Source organism: Vitis vinifera, chromosome 3 (genome assembly GCF_030704535.1).
Source record: "Vitis vinifera cultivar Pinot Noir 40024 chromosome 3, ASM3070453v1".
In the NCBI taxonomy this organism is placed as follows: domain Eukaryota; kingdom Viridiplantae; phylum Streptophyta; class Magnoliopsida; order Vitales; family Vitaceae; genus Vitis; species Vitis vinifera.
The window spans coordinates 20,597,000-20,615,027 of NC_081807.1; the positions used below are offsets into that span (position 1 = coordinate 20,597,000).

The window sequence follows — 18,028 nt, forward strand, 5'->3', positions numbered from 1 at the left end:
ATTTAGAGTCACCATTTTTCCTCATTTTTGGCATTCAAAGTCATTTTTCCTCATCCATATCATTCAAAGTCATAGCTCCTAACATTCATATTCATTGGCATTACATATCTTGCCTTCACGATTTTACATTCGTCCTCATTTTCCTCACCCTGTTACCTTGTGCTTATAGTTTGTTCATCATGCTCTTCTAGACTTTCCCTTCCACTGCACATGACATAGTCCTTTGAGTTCACGATGCATTTTCGGTCATGTTGTTGGACACCCCACACTTAGCATTCTTATGTAGTTTACATAGGCTAGTTCCCATTTGGACGCCTTCTTTCCTGTACTCCAAGGTGGTTTGACTGTTACTCATCTTTGACATTGATCTTTGAGTCACTTTTGGAAACATCTTAAAGGGAGTTTGGATCCATAGTGCAGCTTTAGAGGCACTCTGAGGACTACCCTTCTCTTAGGATTTTTAGAGCCGTTTTTGTTCATTTGTGGGTTCGAGCAAGTTTGCATTCTATTTGTGTACCTTTAGGTGTCTTTCTTTTTCTTCGGTAGAGTTCACTTCATTCCACTCACTATTCACACTTTCTTTTCACTCTAGTGTTCATATTCCTTACACTCATGAATTCTATCAAAGAGGGGCATATTTGTAGACCCCTCTTGGACCAGGGGATTTTTCTCACACCCGGGAATAGCTGTCTTTTTTATTTTCTGGAGGAGCCAACCTGCATGGGATGTGTGGTAAAGATGTGACTAGGCAATGATGGTGGTTGAAGCAGTGGAGCAGAGGAGTAGTTGGAGAGGGGATGGTTGGAACGAGATAGAGGAAAGTACGATCTAAGTAAGAGCAGGGAGTTGGTAGAAGCTGGCATGAAAAGAAAAGGCAGGAGGAGGTCTGAAGAGGAGACAGAAGAGAGAGGTGTGAGAGAGTTTTTTTTTTAGTAGGTGAGGTTTTGGGAGAAGAAACGGGCAAGTAGGAAGATGAAGCAAAAGTGAGAGCCGTTTTGGGTTTTTTAGGGCATCTGTAAAAAGAAAAAAAATAATTAGGAGAAAATAGGAAGTAGAAAGAGAATATTGCAGCTTGCTGGAAGCCAAGCAATATTTTACTCGAGGGGAATCACTCGGGTTTAACTATTTCACACCTTAGGCTCTCCATTTTTTTTTAACAGACATACCATGCTCCTTGCTGATATTTGGATTTTTTATTTTATTTTTTTTAATTATTTAATTAATTATTTATTTATTTATATTATTTTTTTTTTATTATTTTTTTACGTTTGAATGTGTTAAGCCTATTTCCTATTTCTGTTTACTTGATCTCTGTTTCACCTGAATGCGTTGCATGGTAGATATGCCATTGTTCATGTGTTAAGATAACTCAAACCTTCCCACCAACTTTTAAAACTCGTCAGCATTTATGGAATGGAGCTAGATTTGACTGTGTTATTTTTGTTTGTGCATGCTCTATTTTTCTTTACCTTATCCTCTGTTCTTGGTATATTTTAGGGTGTCAAGTATCACGTTTGAGGTTGGCCATCTTATTTGGGGGTGTTTCCAAGAGGGCACCATGAGCCATTTTTCATACTGTTAGAAATTTCTGGGTGTTTGAGAGCCATATGGGTCACATTGAAGGCTTAGGAAGAGATGTGGAGAGGTGATTCGGGAAAGAGAAAGTGAAAAAAAAAAATGGTGCTTGAAGGAAACTGCTCCGGCGGCGACACACAGTCTTGCTCAATATGCTTGGCTAAGTGGACAGTTGCACCGGTCACCAGTAACGACGACAGCGTTTTCTGGGTGCTGCCACTACTTCCGTCTCTGTTGCGTCGATGCGTGGTTGAAGCTTAACGCATCGTGCCATGTTTGCCATAACTCATCGCTGCTCCACCCAAATCATTCCTCCATGGAATAAATGTAAACCACTTGCCACAGATGCCCGACTATGAAGAAGAAGCCGATATTTCGTCACCAAACAATGCCACTCTTCCACCCACCAACAACGTTCCACCTCCCATTACGCTAACTCTTCCTTCCGTAATCAACTAAGTATATTTCAGGGTTGTCGCCTTCTGGAGATGGAATGAGGCCCTGCATGGTGACTCATGTGCTACCATGTGTAAATGGGCTATGAGTTGGTGTTTTTCATAGAGAAGTGGGGCTTCATTACTCCTCTCCCAAAAGTCAGTAGTTCACTAATGACATGAAAAGGTTTAAACAAATGATGAATGACAAATCAATAGTGGCATGAGAATTTTAGTAAGTGGTAGGGCACTTCAAGTTTTCTAATTAAATAACACCCTTCAGTGTGTGGGTCCAGTTGTGGCCTCATGGTGAAAATTATTTTTTTTTCCCTCACATATCAAAGTTTGATTTTCGTAAATTCTTTTTAAATGATTCTTAAAATCCCGGTTTCTCAAATAATCTCATTTCTATTCCAATTTTCAAATTTAATTCTTAAATATTCCATTTTAAAATAATTTTTCAAATCTTTAATTTTTAAAATTTAATTTCCAAAACTTCTATTTTCAAATGATCGCCCAAAATTCCGATTTTCAAGTAATTTTCAAAACTTTAATTCTCGAAATTCAATTTTCCAAAACTCCATTTTTTTTAAATTTAATTCTTCAAAATTCAATTCTCAAAATAATTTTCTAAGACTCTAATTTTGAATTTAATTTTCCAAGATTCAAATTTTTAAATTTAAATTTTCAAAAATTCCAAAATTTCAAATTCCAAATTTTCAAATTTAATTTTTAAAATTCCAATTCTTAAATTTAATTTTCAGAACTCCAATTTCTTTCAAATAATTTTCAAAACTCCAATTTTCAAATTTAATTTTCCAAACTTTAATTTTCAAATAATTTTTCAAAATTCCAATTTTCAAATTTATTCTTTTAAAAATTTCCATTCTTAAATAATTTTCCAAAATTCCAATTTTCAGATTTAATTTTTAAGAAATCTCATTCCCAAATAATTTTTCCAAGTTCCAATTTTCATGACTTCCAGTTCCAAATTATTTTTCTAAAATTCCAATTTTCTAATTTAGTTCTTAAAACTTCAATTTTCAAATAAGTTTCAAAACTTGATTTTCAAAAATTTGCCTTTCAAATGGTTTTAAATCTTTTAAATTTATTTATTTAATTTGTTTATTCACCTAATTTAATTATTTTATTTATTCATGTTTCATATAATTATTTATTTATTTATTTTATTATTTTACTTTATTTTATTCGTTTATTTATTTATTTGTCATTATTATTATTATTATTATTTTTTTTTTCTTTTTTTTTTCTTTTTCTTTTCTTCAGTAAAATCCTGATTCACCAAAACCTAATTTTTTTTATAAACTTGCTGCCATTTTTTATTCAGGTATGCATCTTGTGATTTTCTTTGATTTTTAATAATTTTCTAGTTTTTCACTATTTTTAATAAGCATCAAGGCAATTTTCATAATTCCAAAATAATAGAATTTGTGAGATTAATTCATGCAAGATCAATTAGGCTTTGGTGGGAGCCCTACATATGAGTTTTTTCTTCTAATTGTCAATTGTTATGCTTAATGAGTATTGTCTAATCTTTGTCTTGCATTTTGATATGCATGTGATATATTTTGTATTCGTTATTGCGCACTAACTTTATTTCATGATAATGTTTTATTATCTGCTGCCAAGGTACGCTCTCACTCTCACTTTGTTGATTTATTCATTATCATGACTTGCTTTTAATCTATGATCTCTTTGGTATCCACTTATCTCCTAGTTAATTGTCATGCTTGTTTCACCTTATTTAGTAGAGACCCATTTTTAGGGGCTTAGAGGGGTGCTACAGTTTTTACCTTACCTTCCCAATGAATAACCTGACTCCTGGACCCAAACTCGGTTTTTCACGAACCTGTTTTTTTCCTTCAGGATTCACACTTAGGGTTTTTATTTCTTATTTTGTTTTTCCCTTAAAAAATAAAACAAAAATAAATGGTGACTTCAAGTCTTTTTCTAAAAATCAAATTTTCACCATCGAGTGGGAACGCATCTAGTGAAATGCAGGGTCCACACTCTTATAATTGAAAATTACAATGTCGATTAAAAAAGAGAGAGAAATAAAAAAAAAAAAATGAATGCAAATATTTGACCAATAAATCAACCATGTTTTTTCAAATAATAAAAGTACTCAATTTGTGAAATGATAGAAATATTATATATATATATAAGTCTTATTGATTTTGATAATTTTTTTAAAATGAATTCAATATAAAAAAATTATTTTAATAGATATTTTAAAAATAAAAATTTATTAAAAATCAATAATGTTAATAATAAGGATTATAAATACAAGTCTTGATTTGACTAATGTTTAAAAATTAAATAAGAAATTTGTTTTGGAAGTAGTTTATGTTTATAAAATTTAACAATCTCATCAATTTGTTTTACCAAAATGTTTAAACCTTTTTACTAAACAATTAATAATTTAATAAAATTTAATAAAAAAGCTTTATAGTTTTCTTTCTAAAAAGAAAATTTAAAAGTTTTCTTTGTTGAACATTATTTAAAAGTTACATGCACGTAGAAGCAGAGCGACAAGTTTTTCTATTTTTTATTTTTTTTTAAATCTCTCTTTCCATTTATCTTAAGGAAGCATGTACCATTCCTTGATTCTTAATTTTGGGGGCCATCATGTAAAAAGGAAGCCCATGTCAATTCTTTATGAAAAAATTTCCAGTGTAAACTAATTTCATATTGTAAAACATGATATATATATATATACTAACTTTTTGAAAAACGGTTATCAAAACAAATCTCCAGCCCATAAGACAACCCTTAGCTTCTCTCTTCTAACTCTTTCTTTTCCCTATTCTCTTCAACTGCCTTTCTCCTTTTCTCCATTGTAACCCTCCTCTGATCTTCCACTTTCTTTTCTATAAAGGCAAAAACCCTTAAACCAGAGAGAACCAAGACAGAAAACCCACCAAATGAAGCCCAAGAAACCTCACCAGTCCGAGAGATATCTCCACAGACACAGTTCCAAAGCCCATTTAGTCTAAGAACTTAGGAAAGAGTTCCAAACAAACCTCTAAACCCTTCATCCATAGTTGCTAAAAATAAAGAAAATAAAATTGCTCCAAAAACCCTAGCAACCTAAAGAGATCCCCAAAGTCTCGAAAACCTCACCTCACTGGTCTCTTTCCAAAATCAACCCCATACCATAGAGCCTTAGTTTGAAAAGTCACTTCCTTGTAAAAGGGAAGAGTGGGCGTCATAGAGTGAATGAAGAAGACAGGTGGGGTCCATGTTATGATGGAAAAGTCTATGGTTGTTAGAACTAAGATAATAAAGAGAGAAAGAAGGGAGAAAGAGGGAAAGAAAGGGCTCAGATTCAATCTGGAAGAAATCCTCTGTGTTTTGTTTACAGAGCAAACCTCAATATTTAAATTACAATAGTTTCTTCTCACTAACTAACTTACTTACACGTGTGCAACGCTAACAATCTGTTATAGCAATCTAACACCCTCTTAACAGCTAACAAACTAACAGCTTAGAAAACTAATAGTTAACAAATTATTATTTTATAATCCTAACATCCCCCCTCAAACTCAAAGTACTTAAATCAAGAACTCTGAGTTTGCTTCTAAGTAGAGAAAATCTGGAGCTGGGTATAGCTTTGGTAAAAAGATCTACTATTTGGTCACTTGAAGGAACATGTCTCACATCAATAAGCTTTTGAATAACTTTCTCACGCACAAAATACAAATCAAGCTCAATTTGTTTGGTTCTAGCATGTAAAATTGGATTTGCAGATAACAATACTGTGCTCAGATTATCACACCATACTGTTGGAGTTCTTGGTAATGTGAGCCTCAATTCACTTAGTAGGGCAGTTAACCATGTGATCTCAGCAGTTATTCCAGCTAAGCTTCTGTATTCTGCCTCTATAGATGATCTAGAGACAATATGTTGTTTCTTTGAGCACCAAGAAACTAGATTATTTCCAAGATAGACACAATAGCCGAATGTAGATCTTCTATCATATGGACTTGATGCCCAATCAGCATCACAAAATCCCACCAAATTTAAAGTACTTGAATAGGTCAAATGAAGTCCATATTGAATAGTGTTTTTCAAGTATCTAAGTATCCTTTTTACTGCTTGCCAGTGTTCTTCTTGTGGATCCTTCAAATATTGACAAACTCGATTGACACAAAAGGAAATTTCTGGCCTGGTGATAGTGACATATTGAAGTGCACATACAAGACTCTTATAGAGTTGAATGTCTTGCACAGTACCACTTCCAGACGCTGTAAGTTGTTGACCACTGATCATGGGAGTATTCATGCCATTTGCATTGTTCATTTTGGCTTTACATAAGAGATCATGCACATACTTAGTCTGAGACAATTGTAGACCTTCAGTGGTGTGTTTCACTTGTATGCCCAAGAAATAATCTATCTCACCAAGATCTTTAAGAGAAAAACTTGTTTAATTGTGAGATTAATTGTTGAATTACACTAGGATTGTTGCCAGTAACCAGTATATGATCAACATATACTAGGAGAAAGGTAGTGTGATCCATAGTGAACCTTGTGAATAAAGATTGATCAGATTTAGCAGATGTAAAACCAAGATCTATAAGTGCTTCATAGAGTTTCTCAAACCAGGAATGTGGTGCCTGTTTGAGTCCATATAGAGATTTGTGGAGCTTGCATACTAAATGAGAAATGGACTTTTCAATAAAGCCTTTAGGTTGCTCCATATAAACTTCTTCTTGTAGATCTCCATTCAAAAAGGCATTGTTGATATCAAGTTGTTGAATTTTCCAATTCCTTGATAATGCTATAGTGAGAACCACCCTAATAGTAGTAGGCTTCACAACAGGGCTAAATGTTTCTGTATAATCAAATCTAGTTGTTTGGTGAAACCCCTTTGCAACGAGTCTAGCTTTATATTTGTTAATAGAACCATCTGGATTTTCTTTAACTCTGAAAATCCACTTGCATCCTATTATTTTTCTACCAGCTGGAAGGTCAACCAAAGACCACATATTGTTTCTCAAGAGAGCAGAATATTCATCTATCATGGCTATTTTCCAATTCTCATTTTGCAAGACTTCATTAGCAGATTGAGGTTCTTTGGTAACACTGTATACTTTTGGTTTAAATATGCCCTTCTTAGATCTGGTAATCATATAGTGTGTATTTCCAACAGTACTTGGGATAAATGATGATACAATGGGAAAATTAGAGTCTTGACAGTTTTCCAAGTGAGTGGTTGTGTTAACAGGAGGAATGAAAGCAATGGGAGAGGGTGATGAGGCTGTAGAAATAGAAGAGACAAGTTGTTTAGAAGAAAGAATTGGTGGTGATTGACTAAAGGAGAGAGGTTGAGAAATGGAAGAATGTTGAGGTTGAGAGGAAAGAGATTCTGAAAATGGAAATAGATGTTCATAAAAAATAACATCTCTGGATATGAAAATTTTACCGGAGGGGTTTAAACACTTGTAGCCTTTATGAGTGAGGCTATAACATAGAAATGTACATTGTACAGACCGAAAGACAAGTTTATGGTTGTTATATGGTCTAGTGTTGGGATAGCAAGCACAACGAAAGATTCTAAGAGCCTTGTAATAAGGAACATGATTAAAAAGAAGCTGTAAGGGAGACTTACCATGTGAAACTAGAGAGGGCAACCTATTATGCAAGAATATAGATGTTCTTAATGATTCATCCTAATATTTGAAAGACATTAAGGCTCTAGCAAGTAAGGTAAGACCATTCTCAACAATATGTCTACGCTTCATTTCAGCTATACCATTTTGTTGGTGAGTGTGAGGACAAGAAATCCTATGAATAATGCCATTTATAGTAAGGTAATCAGTAAAAGCACGAAATTCACTCCTCTCTCTCTCTCTCTCTCTCTCTCTCTCTCTCCCCCCCCCCCCTCCCCCCCCCTCCCCCAATCAGATTGTAGGCATTTAATTTTGAACCCTAATTGTAATTCAGTTTGAGCCTTGAAATTTTGAAAGGTTTGAAACGAATTAGATTTGTTTCTTAAGAGGTAGATCCAAGTATACCTAGAAAAGGCATCCACAAAACAGATATAGTACTTATAGCCATTGGATGATTGAACAGGTTATGGTCCCCATAAGTCTGAGTACACTAGTTGTAGAGGTTCTTGATATTCAGATATAAAAGCAGGAAAGGGGAGCATATGTATTTTGCCAAGACAACAAGCTTTACACACAAAATTGGGTAGAATTTTATTGAATTTGGAAAGTTTACAAAGACTCATAACATTTTGTACAATCTTGAAAGATGGATAACCAATTCTGTCATGCCAAAGACCAACTGTAGAGCTACCATTATGAGATTGGAGATCTGAAACATGTACAGACACTTGACAGTTTGCACTAGGACCAGATTGATGGGAAGTGACACTTTGTGAAAGAGAAACTTGAGATGGAGCAGATTTTTTAAGCTGAATTTGTGATGAATCAAATGCATACATGCCACCTTTAAGTTTGCCCTCCAGAGCCACAATTTTGGAAACTTGATCTTTGACAAGACAAAAATTAGGATGGAATTCAAAGAATAAATTGTTGTCTCTAGCAAATTTAGATACACTCAACAAGTGCTTTGTGATTTTAGGAACATGAAGAAGATAATTTAAAGACAAAAGCTGAGAAGTGAAAGGAGAGGAAAACTGTGAAAGGCCAATATATTTAATAGAGATTCCCATACCATTGCCAACACAAACTTGCTCATTGCCATAGTATGGTGTGTGTTCAACCAGATTATTGGCATTTGCAGTCACATGGTTCGAGGCACTTGAGTTTGGATACCAATTAGTATCACAAATGTTTTCTGGTGTAGCCATCAGGACTTGCATGTTAGGCTTGTTGCCACCTGAATCTGTGTTTGAGGTGACTTTTGAAAACTAGGAGTGAAACCAAGAGTACGAGGACTCTGAAAACTAGGATCGTATCTGTAGTAACACCTATCTGTAGAATGACCAATCTTCATGCACACTTGGCATACCAGTTTTTCAGCATTAGCAGTAGCATTATTATTCCAAGTGTTCCAAGATCTCTAACCACCATTGTTAAAACCACCTCTACCTTGAAAACCATCCCTTCCTCTGGGAGAAAAATTACCTTTGCCAAAATTAGGGCTAAACTGATTGTTACTAGTGAAACCTCTACCTTGAGAAAAATTGTCTCTTCCAAAGTTACCCGAACCTTGTGTAATATGAACAGAAGCAGTTTCAAAGTCTAGCCTCTTGTTGTGTTTCTCAATCCTAGCTTCTTGTGCTAATAAAAGAGACTCAATTTCCTCTACTGAATAATCCTCAGTTCTAGAATTAATTATGAGAAAGAATGTGTCGTATTCACTAGGCAGTCCATCTGTGATAGCATCAATGTGATCTTTCACAAAGAGATTCACACCAACAAGAACAAGTAGATCAACAAAACCACAAATTTTAAGCAAATATTCATTCATACTCAGAGATTCCTTTTTGGTGTTTTGAAGCAAGGTTTTATATTGTGAGATTTTAGCACGTGTTTGAGAAGCAAAATATACTTCCAATGTCTTCCAAATTTGAAAAGCAGATTCACAATTTACATACCTCGAAAGAACTTCTTCAGACATTGATGAAAGAAGCCAAGAAACTAAGACTTGATCTTGTTGTTCCCAATTAAGAAAATCTTGATTCAATATTCATCGAGATCGATCTTCTGAACTTCAAAATTTTAACGGTGGATCATGAACTCCAGTGACAAAGTGCTAAAGATTGTGACCATGAATTGCTGAGAAAATCTGTTTTCTCCATATTAGAAAATTATGATTTTCCAGCTTAACTGAGGTAGAATGATTGAATGAAATAGAGATAGAATGACTAGAGGAAGAAGAAGCTAGGGTTTGTTGAGAGCTCTGATACCATGTTAGAACTAAGATAATAAAGAGAGAAAGAAGTGAGAAAGAGGGAAAGAAAGGGCTCAAATTCAATCTGGAAGAAATCCTCTGTGTTTTGTTTACAGAGCAAACCTCAATATTTATATTACAATAGTTTCTTCTCACTAACTAACTTGCTTACACATGTACAACACTAACAATCTATTATAGCAATCTAACATCCTCTTAACAGCTAACGAACTAATAGCTTAGCAAACTAACAGTTAACAGCTTATTATTTTATAATCCTAACAGTGGTGTAAAAGAAAAGGTTTTATTTTGATGGGCATATTTTTAGTGGGTTCCAGAGAAAAATAGATGAATGGTGAGGTTATTGCCCACTATATAAAGAAAAGACAGTATTTTAATGGTGATGTTAGAAAAGGTATTTTATATGTGTATAATATAAAATATGAAATAAAACTATGAATAAAATAAAAATAAAATGGTTCCATTTCATACATATAGGAAGAAAACGAGTACACCTAATGTTTTTAGAATCTAATTAATTATTGGATAAAAAAAAATTATCGATTTATGATTCATTAATCAAAACGACAGTTGAATCGATCATATGTTATAAATATAAATTTTATATATTATTAAAATTTTTAAAAATAATAAATTAAATAATTTTAAAAGTAATTCCTTATGTTTTAACTTTTTAATAATTTGAATAAATTAAAATGTGTAAATTGCAATAAATAAACAAAAAATTATAAAATTATAAAATTAAATATTACAGCACAGTGTTTTGTTGGGGGGTGGGTTTATAGCACCTGCCAAACCAGTGGGAGAAGGGCGCCCTGCCGCGGAGGGGGGTTGGGGAGCGACGACGTCCGACCAACGGCAGCTCCGTGCCGTCGGCGACAGTGGATGAGTCCTGCTAGGTCAGCCGAGAGAGGTGTTGCTGCTTGGGGGTGAGAAGAAGCGAGATTTTATATTCATCGTCATTTGGTATTCTAAATTTCAAAATATAAAATTACTAATTAAAACTAAATTTCTTTGTGAAATTAAAATTAAATTTGATCCACAAATAACTCTTAAAATTAAAAATTACAACTCATTTAAAAAAGAGAGAGAATTATTTAACCAATGAATCAAACATGTTTTTTCAAATAATAAAGGCACTAAAATTTTTTAGTAAAACAAGATTTGAAATTTTATGAAATTATTGAAAGATTAGAAATATAAGTCTTATTTTGAAAAAAGTATTCAATAAAAAAAATGCTTTTCAAAGATATTTTTAAAATAACAAAAGTGTTTTTATAAACAAATTAATAATGTTAATAATAAAAGTTACAAATATAAGTCTTGATTTCCATAATTTTTAATAATTATTAAAAGAAGAGGTTTTAAAATAGCGATCACAGTTTATACTTTAAAGTTCAATAATTTCATGAATCTGTTTTACCACAATATTTAAACTTTATTAATAAATAGCTAATAATTTAATTGGATGTGTTTCTAATTTTTTAGGGAAGGAATTTAACGAGTTTAAAGGAAAGGGATTATAATAAAGAAAAGTAAAAAGGATAAATTTAAAAAAAGAGTAAAAGAGCTTAGAAATATAGCTAAAGAATCAATTTTAAAAACCCTGCTCACCCCTAGATTTCAAATAAAAAAAAATAGATGCCACTTGAATACTTGAAAAAAAGAAGATAGATTATGAGGAAAACTTATAAAATTTGACATTTAAATAAAGTTTTAAATATATATTTATTAAGCATTGAGATTTTAAATGTTTTTTTAAGAAAAATTTATATTTTAATTGGAATTATTCTTTTTTTTTAAAAAAAAAAAAAAAACTATTTTACATTAAATATAATTTATTATAAAATAAGAGATCACTTTAAGATGGCGCTCCTTTCTTGGTTCTTATTATTTATTTATTTAATTTTTCAAATTTCAATATTCAAATAAATCTCTCTCTTCAAATTAAAGTTCCTAATACTTTAATTTGCATGATCCCAATGTAGACTTTCAATGATTTTGAATAAGAACCTAAACTTACTTATTTTGAATAAGATTCTAATCATTATTTAAAGTCTGAAAAATATTAAAGAAAATAAATGTATTGCAAATTAGTTAAAGATGATATTTTCAAATATTTATTGTTTTACATAAGAGAAAAACTAAAAATAAATTTAAAATGCACAAGAGAAAAGTTTATTGACTTTTTTCATTTTTTTTTTTGTCCTCTTTCATATTTTCCTTCACATATAATCCTACAAAGACAAAAGAAACAAACTTTTAGGCATCTGATGTCTATTAAATAAATTGATAATTTAATAGAAAAAGTTAGGTAAAGAAAGTTAAAGAAGTTAAGTCAATGAAGTTAAATGATTGGAAATGTAATTTCTTTAATATTTTCTCTAATTAAGATAAAAATCTTTTAGTATTTTCTATATATGTTCCTATAGACCCCCATTTTGTGCTCCTTTTTTCACCTTTCTACAGCTCAAATTTGCCAAGGGTCACGATCCAGGTGGCCACGTGTTGCCTCATGACTGGTTACTAGGGAATCACAATAATGCTTTTGAGAGGCAATGAGAGGTCGACATGTGCCAAGAATATTCCAAGAAAAGCTGCAGGCCGTTAGTGAGCTAGGTTGGTGCTTTTGCTGCCGTTTTGGGGGGATATTTTGTAGAGTATTCTGCATCCACAAGGAGGAGGCTGTTGTGCTTGGAGAGTCTCTTGGAGAGCAAGTTAGGGAGTTGAGAGAAAAAGAGTGTATTCTGTATCTACAGAGGAGATTTTTTCTTTAGTTTTGGAGGGTATTCGTTTAGCTTGAGGAGCAAGCTGCCAAAGTGAGGTTTGGGTGGTTGCTTTACAGAGACATTTTTGGGAAGAGGTTTTTCTTTGCCTTGGAGAGCAAGCTAGCTAGGGACGGAGAGAGTAACGTGAGAGAGACACCTTGGAGAGGAGCAAGGTATTCTGTTGTCTGGGAGGAGATGTTTTGGTTGCTTGAGAGGTTACAGAGGGAGGGAGCTGCAGTGTGGTCACTAGAAGAGTAAGATTGCTTGGGCAAAGGGAGATCAGCTGGATTTTTTTGGAAGGGAGACCTAGTTAGAGACAAGAAGAAACACGCAGTGGAATCATCCTGAAAGAAGAAGACTCATGTATTATTTCTATAGGCCGGTTCTTCCATGTTCATGCCATTTTATTGTGTTTTCTGGGTATCATGAGATTCTATTTTGGTGTTTGAATGTGTTTATTGGGGACTCTCGTTTGTTTTTATGGAATTTGAGCTTGCTTGCACTCGCCTTATGTTTGATTTCTAACTTGTTTTATGTCCTCTGTTTTGAGATTTCATATGAGATATTGGCATTCACATCAATCTGCTTTGGCCCACTCCCGTCTGAGCTCATTGATTGATACATGAAATGAGGTTTGTGGGGGTTCATTTGGTTCCCATTATTTGTGCTCTGTTTGCTGTCTTCCCCTGTTCTTGGTGCTCTGCCATGGTGAGTATCAGATTTCCCATCTCTACCTGAAAGAGTAAGGCGCTGCCGGAGAAAATCTGGTTTGGGTGCTTCTGAAGGAGTTCAGCATCAGAGTCTCTGGGAGATATCTGGACAAGGAAAACAGATAGGATTGCTTGGACAGTTTAAGTTGATGAATTTGTTGAAGCTGCATGTTCTGCCTTGTGTGGATCAATAACAGTATTTGGTGCCTCTGATGCAATCCGTTCACTAGCTGTTAGTTGACTTGCCTCTGGTCCATTGTCCGACCTTCGGATAACTTCAGGACGTAACGACGACTGATCTTTTGATTCGTGCCTCCTCTGAGGAAGCAACTATATATGATGGCAATATAGTACAAAATCTGGTTGAGGGGTTTGTGATTCATGACCGGAGTGCTCCTGGGGAAAATGAATTCCAGGAGATTAGTAGCCCTGGGTGTGTCTCAAAAACTCTCAAGTTGATGGTGGTTAAGTTGGTTGATGGCTACCTTGCTGAAATGGTAACAGGCTTTTCAAGACCATCTCATGATGGACTTTACCACGCCATTGACATGTATCTGAAGGAACACCCTGGAATCAGCATGAGTGAGAGAAAGAGAATACGCCGGCTAATGGACTACAAGAGACTATCCACAAACACTTGCATGCACGCTGTACAAAATGAGCTGCTCTTGCGGGTTGTTGTGTAGGTCCTGTTCTTTGAGCAGGTTGGGGCAGCAGCATCATCAGCAGGCAGTAGTACATTTGATCTACCAGGGTCTGTTAGGGCCTTACTCCCAAGTGGATCCCATGGAAGCTCCAGGTCTGCAACAAAATCATGAAATTCCCCACCTATGCATGGCCATGCACGACCACAAGAATCTTCATAAACCATTCCACCCAAAATCCATCCCATTAAGCTTGAATCCCATGCCAAATCACTCCCGCCTGACTGCCTAAGACGTCATAGCCAGATCACCATGCACCATTTATCACTTCTCATGCCCCCCCATGCATATCATTTTTCCTTTTAACACCACATGTCCTTCATGCTTATATTCCAACCACCTCATTAACCTATTTCTCACTCCGCACCTCCATTCTTCATGCCATCCATGAAACCCACTGCTTTCATACCCATTCTCTACATCCCCATACCCATTCCACATAGTCATATCTCTTATACCCATTTTCTCTCACTACCTGTGTCTATGCTTCATAGCCCTTACCTCCATTCCCATGCAAACACCTCACTAATCACCACCCCATTCTCCATACCTGCCACCCATAATTTGCCTTGCGTAGTTTCATCACCACGCCTCCACATCTTGATACCTTTTTTTTCTTCTCTTCCATACCATTTTCCGTTCATCTCCAATACCATACCCATCATCTACCCATAACACCCACACCGTTACCACCCCGACATATCCAACGCCATGCACCATTCATCCCACCCCATGCATATCGTATTTCTTTTTAACACCACGTGTTTTCATACTCCTATCCCACTGCCCATTAAACCCATCCTTCGTCTTTCCTACTCACCCTACCCACATTCTTATTACCACATCATCTCATCACCTAACCTCCATATCCATATCTCATACCCCTCACGCATATACCCATCCAACCACACTACCAAACCCATTTTCTCCCACTACCCTTTCACTCATCTCACCACCGTGCCATTTTTTTTCCACCGTTCCCTCCATGCAAATTCTCTTCCATCTTCTCTCATATACACGCAACCTTCATGCAAGCTTATTACCCATCTCGGCATCTTCAACACTTGGCGGCTCCACATTGAAGGATGGAAATGGTGGAGATCCTGCCATCAGAATTGATCTCGGAACCACCTGCTCTTGTGTTGGAGTATGGCCACACGACCATGTCGCGATCATCACCAACCTCTAGGGCAGACATTACATGGTGCACTAGTAGATATTTCTGAAATTTTCAACAAGTCCAAAGAGGATGGTGCCAATAATGATGCATCGGGAGAGTTGAAGAAACTTGACAGCTTTGGGAAATGGATGGATAAAGAAATTGGTGGGGACTGTGATGATTCCTTGATGGCGTCTGCCTCTGGAAATTATTGGAATACACTTGATACGCAGAATGACAACAAGGAGATTGGGCTTATTCTGAAGATGAAACAAAGGTTTCAATCATAGGTACATTTTTGGGAGGCATGGAGCATTCTACCAACATTAAATGGTGTTGTATGTTTGGGGAAATTGAGGTTTCTGATGAAGTTTTGACTAATAATGCCATCCGATGTCATGCTCCTTTGCATGCCCCTGGGCGTATTCCATTCTATGTCACTTATAGTAATCGGTTAGCCTGTAGTGAGGTTCAGGAGTTTGAATATCGTGAAAAACCATCAGGAGTTGCTTTTTCTATGGCTGTTAGAAGTACACCAGAAGATGATGTGTAGTTCCAAATACGACTGGCAAAAATGTTACATTTAGGCCAGGAGAGGAAAGGGTCATTGCACTTGTTAAACTGGGAACATCTCCAGATGCTGGAGAGGACCCAACTCCAGATGTTGTAGAGGACCCAACTCCAGCATTTCCTAGAGGACAAACAGCTACTGATTTAGCATCCAAAAGATGACATAGAGGAGTTGTTGGATATTTGGCAGAAGCACATTTATCGAGTCACCTTTATTCCCTGAGTCCCAATGAAGACGTAATGGACTTTGTTTCTGCTAATATTGTAGCTGAAAAGGTTGCTCAAACTGTAGTACAGAATGTTGATGGGGTGACAGAAGAGCAGCTCTCCCTGAAAGGCTCTCTAGCTGCACTTAGAAAATCAGCTCATGATGCTGCTCTAATTCAAGCTGCTCTGTGGGCTCATTCATTCCGTGATAGACAATTAACAAGGAGCAATGATGATATTTCTGAAGCTTCTCTTGGTCTAGTTGCTCTTGGCTCTTTAAACAAGGTTTCGAAAATGAGTCTTTCAAGAACTATAAAAGAGAGAAACAAGGGAACGAATACCTTATCAACCTTATTGATTCCCTAGGGTACGAGGTTTTCTCATCTAAGGTCACTATTGCTCTTCATATTACTGATGATGCACTTGTGGTGGTGGATTGTGTTGAGGGTGTTTATGCCCAAACTGAAACTGTTCTGCGGCATACCTGAGTGGAAGGATCCGTCCTGTCTTAACTGTCTATGAGATGGACAGACGTTTTCTTAAGCTTCAAGTTGATGGATAAGGAGTAGACCTTCAGGCTCGATAACCAATCTAAACCCAAGCAAGATGCGGCTGGGAGAAACTTCTCTTCACAAGATTTGCAGCTTCGAAACCGTTGAGGAATCTTGGTGTCTGTAAAATCAGGCATTTAAGCCTAGTAAGTTGCCAGCTAATGTAAATTTTTATTTGTTCAAAGCTGGGGGTTGAACTATAATGGGAAGATCTTGAGTGTGCAAATGGAAACAAATAGATTGTCACTAGCAGTCTAAAGGGTAACTGTGATGTCGCGTGGCTAGGAATGTTGGTGGCCTAAATTGGGAAAGCTAAGGAATGAAGAGGATGAGGATGTGATTTCTGGTTCGTTGACCGAGAGATGTTCCATACACTTCTGATGCAACGTTGGGTAACATGCTCGGCAATATTCTTATTGATTCAAGCAAGTATGATTCTAAACGGCACCATCTCCATGTTCAAATGAGATAGTCGAAGCTGCCATTCCTTTTAGAGAAATAGCAGCTTACAGCGAGTCATTCGAGAGAAACAACTCCATGCCAGATTACTGAAATTGCAAGTAAGCCTGGACTTGAATTGCTGAAGGTCAATGATAACTTCATGTCAGATGAGAGAGAACACCACTTGCCATCATCAATCTCACAATACAATGCCACATGCACCCCTGGGGACCCACTTTATGGTTTGCATGGCCTCATTGGGGCTACGTGTCATCTTCATTTCTTCCTCTTTGATTTAAATTTTTTTTTTCCAAATCCCATTTTTCAAATAATTCTTCAGATTTTAGTTTTTTTTTAAATAATTTCAAATCTCTCATTTTTCATCTTTAGCATTTTTCTTTGGTTTCGAAAATCCATTTTCCAATAAAAAATTTGTTGCCATTTTCTTTTCGACGAGCCTCATTTTCACATCTTCCATGATTTTGTTTAAAATTTTTTAAAATAAGCAAGAATCCAATTTCGTAATTCCAAGTGGTTGAGTTATTGGAATTGATTCATGCAAAATAAAATGGGCTTTGGTGGGAGCCCAACATTAGAGGAATAAAAATAAACCTGAGTGAAGTGCAAGATTTGTCATTGGTGACTTATTACACTATTTAGTGATGCATGCGTGCTATATTTTATGTCTATTAATTGTGCACTAACCTCACTTCTTGATAGCGTATTGAGGATCGTTGCTCAGGTACGCATTCACTTCCCATTCTAGTCATTCTCTATACATGTTCTGATTCTCATATGTGTATGATCGATTCGATTATCTATTGATTTTCTTATTGATTGTCATGTCAGCTTCATTTTATTAGTAGAGATCTTGACTTTAGAGACTTAGAGGGGTGCTACGGTCTTTACTGTACCTTTCCGATAAGTAACCTGACCCCCGAACCCGATTCGATTTTTCACAGATCACCTTTTCCAAAATAAGGAGTCACACTTAGGGTT

The 18,028-nt window shown here is 35.5% G+C and overlaps 1 protein-coding gene across 1 annotated transcript; it reads left to right on the forward strand.

Annotated features, from left to right (window-relative positions):
• Positions 1–1,677: 1,677 nt before the first annotated feature.
• Positions 1,678–15,550, forward strand: LOC109122327 (uncharacterized). The gene is made up of 6 exons (XM_019218877.1): positions 1,678–1,821; positions 1,921–2,022; positions 13,679–14,047; positions 14,102–14,196; positions 15,137–15,248; positions 15,341–15,550. Exons 1-6 carry the CDS (start codon positions 1,678–1,680, stop codon positions 15,548–15,550), a joined length of 1,032 nt encoding a protein of 343 aa, XP_019074422.1.
• Positions 15,551–18,028: the final 2,478 nt, after the last annotated feature.